Source organism: Mizuhopecten yessoensis, unplaced genomic scaffold (genome assembly GCF_002113885.1).
Source record: "Mizuhopecten yessoensis strain PY_sf001 unplaced genomic scaffold, ASM211388v2 scaffold10791, whole genome shotgun sequence".
NCBI lineage: Eukaryota > Metazoa > Mollusca > Bivalvia > Pectinida > Pectinidae > Mizuhopecten > Mizuhopecten yessoensis.
In genome coordinates, this window is record NW_018408723.1 from 46,770 (window position 1) to 52,326 (window position 5,557).

The 5,557-nt window shown below is 36.6% G+C and overlaps 1 protein-coding gene across 1 annotated transcript; it reads right to left on the reverse strand.

Annotated features, from left to right (window-relative positions):
* Nucleotides 1-1,316: 1,316 nt before the first annotated feature.
* On the reverse strand, nt 1,317-4,550 carry LOC110462417 (equistatin-like). Its single transcript, XM_021516363.1, has 4 exons — nt 4,311-4,550; nt 3,361-3,517; nt 2,022-2,098; nt 1,317-1,542 (listed from the first exon to the last, which is right to left on the reverse strand). The coding sequence occupies exons 1-4, from the start codon at nt 4,363-4,365 to the stop codon at nt 1,355-1,357; spliced, it is 477 nt and encodes a 158-aa protein (XP_021372038.1). The 5' UTR covers nt 4,366-4,550; the 3' UTR covers nt 1,317-1,354.
* Between the last annotated feature and the right edge of the window lie 1,007 nt (nt 4,551-5,557).

The window sequence follows — 5,557 nt, forward strand, 5'->3', positions numbered from 1 at the left end:
AATCTATTGTTTAGGACGTCTAGAGTGATTGAGTTTGCTGAAGTCATGACATATTACACAATTCTATTGTTTAGGACGTCTAGAGTGATTGAGTTTGCTGGAATCCTGACATATTAAACAATTCTATTGTTTAGGACGTCTAGAGTGATGGAGTTTGCTGAAGTCATGACATACTTAACAAATCTATTGTTTAGGACGTCTAGAGTGATTGAGTTTGCTGGAGTCCTGACGTATTTCACAGTTCTATTGTTTATGTCAGCTGAATGACAATGGCAAAAGTCGAATATTTGAAGTCTTTTCGCGATAACTGGATATTGGTAGTTAAGGAGATGAGACCCCAACAGTAAAAACATTGAACTCCTGGTATGGGGCTCAGTGATAGATTGAAACCACTTGCCTTAGTGAATCAATGTTTGTTACAGACACATGGAAATCTCAATACCTAACTCCCTAGGTAGAGTGGCATTGTTTGGGTTAACAATTTCGCCTCGGATGGTAGTGATACCTTTGTGATGATTAAGACTCTGTCACTCATTGTTTGTATATATGTTATATTTACACATCAAAACATATTACATGATTCGTCCTCATTATCAAAAGTGGAGAACAAATAATCTAAACTGCAAAGCACTTTGTTTCAATATACTAATCAAATGAAACGTTTAAATGGTAATAAATGTACGTGTTGTTATTTGTAAATGTGCGATTGTTAATGATGCTAGTTTAATTGATGGTAGTTATGAAAAACTGTAACTTTTTATTAATGGTACATTTTGGAATTATGCTAATTATGGTAATTATGTAACTGTAATTATGTAATTGGTAGTACATGCAATTGTGTAATCGATGCTTGCTGTGTAGTTATTGAAAAGTGTTACTGATGAAAAGTTATTGGTACTGGTTACTTTGAAGTTAAGATTTATTTTTTAAACTTAAAACCTTTACTATTTTCTATCTAAAAATATCTATACTAAATGATAAATTATATCACAGAATATCACGATAGGGATTGCTAGTCTAAAATCTACAAAAGAAGTGGCACACTATCGAAGAAATAGGACAAAAGGACCATGTAATAAACTAAAAGTAAGAAATAATTAAAGGTCTGAGCCATAAACTACAATTATTAAACTTAAAATAATCAATAAAACAGAGGGCCATGCTATAAACAGACTTTGTTTTAACTGTGTTTTTTAGCTGAATTGTAAACTTGTTAATGCCAATATACACAACTTGCCGAAGGTCATATACGTATCCAGTATACATTAATATATTACATGTTGATTCTGCCTAAAACAGATACTAAATGCAATCAGTTCCGAATCAGACATCTTTATTTAAAGTCTTAAGCAAGTTAACATTTGAGCGAATCTTGAGAACCGATGTGGGCAGTTTCCTGTCCTATTTGTTGACCCTTCTTATCAACACAGTAGCACACACTTCCGGTACACTGGATTGGGTGGTAGCTTCCGATCGGAGTACAAAAGAACATCTTGCCCATTATTTGTAGGAGAGAATAGTCATGCTCATCGCGTGCACATGCTGAAATAAACGAATGACATCTGTATTAAAACCTGATCGATCTATTTGTCCCAACGATGTATTTTTTGTCCCAACGATCTATTTGTCCCAACGATGTATTTGTCCCAACGATGTATTTGCATCAATCAAGTCATGATCGATCTAAATATAATTATATTATTTGTGTCAACTATGTGTTTGTATCAATTATATATATTTGTGTCAACAATGTATTTGTAACAATTAAGTCATGGTAGATATACTTGTCAACAATGTATTTACTACTAACCACTAGTAAAAGGACTGTTTGACGAGTAAATATGTATGTTTCTGTATTTCTTATTTACAAATTGCACACTAGAGAATGTATACAGTTCTTCATCATGTTACCTGTCTTAACTGAATCTGTGACTAGTTATTCAGTAACAAAAAACTTTGTAAACAAACTCAAATAAGTGTAGAATCATAGTGAAGCCAAACTAAAGTCTGCCAATACTTACAGCAGTCTGATTGGTATGCCAGGCCGATAGAGAAGTCCTCTGTGATCCTGGTGCCCTGAGCGGACACACAGCGACAGCTGTAAACAAACACGACACAGTCTATTACGTCACAGTGTTACGATAACATGACTGACCATGCAGGACCAGGACATTAATCATTGACATATATACATGGATACTAATTGCACAAATATTATATATTAGACACAGTTACGACAGGAAGTTCATATAGCATATCTTTGAATCACTATACTCAAGTATACAAAATACGCTGTGTTTCTTAATTTGATTCAAAACACTGGAATGTAAGAGAAGAGTATGATCCGTGCTCTGTTCCGGTCAGTATCATCTCAACAGAGAATAACTCCAATCTCTGACAATTAGGCCAATGCGGCTGCAAGGGTCAACCGCCGGCAATGATCAGAAATAGATGTGTATAGATATAGAGAAAATATCAATTATAAAGTCATTCCCAACAATGGGTCCTTACGAGTTAATGAATACAGTAATTTGGGACAAGCGAGTAATTGCAACAGTTCCGACAACTTTATGTTTGTCAAATTTTCAGGGCAATCTAATCGTTTGTCAAGACAAACACGTTACGGTCAACGATGGTAACCTATATTATATATCCCTGTTCCATAATCCCCTTTTCCGTATGTATCCAGTTTGTATATATGTTTATGTATCTATTTAGAATATTTCTATATGATATCATTTGAAATGAAATAGAAAAAAAGTCTTCTATAACTATTTTTAAGCAAAAAGTTATTGCTATATTATGCATGACACAATTTTAAAGTGATATTGATATAATGGCTGCATAGTAGAACAATCTGATGAGAAGTTGTTTGATAATGGAACAAATTGTGGTTTGAGAATGGAACAACCTGTGGTTTGATAACGGACAACCTGTGGTTTGATAGTGGAATAACCTGTGGTTTGATAGTGAAACATCCTGATGAGTAGTGGTTTAATAGTGGAACAAACGGACATGCATGAATATAGTTCCTTATAACATATAACATATACACAAATACACATGGTCTGACATGCACAGATATATTACCATATAACAGATATATTACTATAAAACATAAGCTTTGACACAGGATGTATCACCATAATACTTATCAATATCTCTTTATCGCATGACCTGTCATATACATGTATATATTGCTAAACATCTTACATTGACTGACACTAAAAGGAAACCTAGGTTCTTTTACAATGATTGGTCTCAACACTATTTCGAGCAAGTAGATTCCAGGGATTGGACAAGCCGTACCCCGTCTCCTGTATTCACTAACAGTGCCAGTAAACTTAAAAAAGCCCTTACACAGATCCGCGACACTGACGTGGGGCGTAGGTCCCGTCCTCCAGACACCGGGGTTTCACAGTACCAACAGGAGGCATGCCATTATGTTTCGCTGCAATCAGCGCTACCTCGGCTTCTATGGCGGCAAGCTCGTCTCGGCAACTCATTGGAGGAGGCACTGTTGGGAGATAGTAAGCTTAATTGGTGTTTCATTTAAAGCATATCCTTTGACATTTTACAGATAAAAACCAATGAAATATTTATATAAAGACACTTTATAACAAGGGGACAGTGGAACAAAAAGTACAGGATTGTATTAACTGTTACATTTATAAGAGAATGAAATATTAGCTTTGCTGTAAAACAAAATACTGACAACTACCAAACAAGCGCGATCTCTTTAAACGTATACGTTAGGATTAACTTGATTATATTTATGATGAGAGTACACTCCAGTTTTTTTGTGTTATAGCTCCACAATCAAAAGCGACGTTACAGTCAATCAAAAGCGACGTTATAAACGGAGGCGTAATTTTTTACGAAATGGAAATGATTGTCACAAGCAAGATGAAATTATTTAATTTTAACAGCAAAATGATACGACCGTTATATTGTAAAAATGCAGCTGACACAATTTCATATTGTTACAAAGGAAAAGTAACACTTTTGGTATATTATTTGTTTATCGTTCCATTTCGAACAGACTTTCATTGCTAAGATTTTAAAATGTGGTAGAAGGAAACCTTGGCCCTGAACTTGTATAATAATAATAACACAAAGGCCGAGAACACGTTGATCACTTCAGTAATCCATTACGCCTCTACATCGGTGTATCAAAACTGGCACAAGAGTTGTCAAGAAGCTGGGACAGTGAAGCTCTCGAAAATTACAATCAGCAATACTGAACGCATTAGATAAAGACTTAGGTTGTCTAAGGTCCAACACTAAGTTAATGATAGGTAAACACAAACCAGAGGCAAAGGCGATGTCGATGACAAGGAGGAGGACAAGCATGGCAATCTTCATCCTGTATGTTAGCGCTCGTGCTTCTGTCTCGACGTGTGGTGAGTGATGCTGAGGCTGGGAGAACACCTTTATATACAGACTGACATGTGATCACATCGTCCGGTCACGTCAAACACCTGTTAATGTGGTAGATGTATGTCAAGGTCGTCAGCGTAGCCTCTGGTCTAACGGTCGTCACAGCAGCTTGACCATTTACGTACGTGGACGTAGTAAAGATAAACACATGTTGCCGGTACTCTGACGAATGTGACAAAGAATGACATGACATCGGCATGAAATTTTTGTTTAGAGAGACAGCAACATTTCTACCAAAAAACGATGATAACATTCTATTTATATTCAAGATTACATCACTCCAACAATACCATTTCAAAGGAAATGCCTCCACAAACATTATAAAACATTTCTACTAACATTCAGAGATCCACTACCAAATATTCAAAGGGACTTTCTACCTAACATTCATCAAAATTTCCTTCCTTACATCCCTACTAACCCCCTACCTAACATTCATGATAACTTCCTTCCTTAAATCCAAGCTAGCCCCTACCTAACATTCAAGATGACCTCCTTCCTTTCATCCCAGCATCCCAGCTAACCCCCTACCTAACATTCGTCATAAACTCCTTCCTTACGTCTCTGCTAACCCCATACCTAACATTCATCATAACCTCCTTCCTTACAACCCAGCAAACCCCATACTTAACATTCATGAACACTTTTTTTCTCATATCCCAGCAAACCCCCCTACCTAACATTCATGATAACTTCCTCCCTTACATCTCAGCTAACCCCCTACCTCACGTTCATCATAACCTCCTTCCTTACATCTCTGCTAACCCCATACCTAACATTCATCATAACCTCCTTCCTTACAACCCTTACATCCCTTACATCCCTGCTAACTCTCTACCTAACGTTCATCATAACCTCCTTCCTTACATCCCAGCTAACCCCCTACATAACATTCATGATTATACCTTCCCTTACATCCCTTACATCCCTGCTAACCCTCTACCTAACATTCCTCATAGTTTCCTTGCTTACATCTCTGCTAACCCCCTAGCAAACATTAGTGATTACCCCCCCCCCCCTTACATCCTTTACATCCCTGCTAACTCTCTACCTAACATTCATCATAACTTCCTTACTTACATCCCTGCTAACCCCCTACTTAACATTTATGATAACT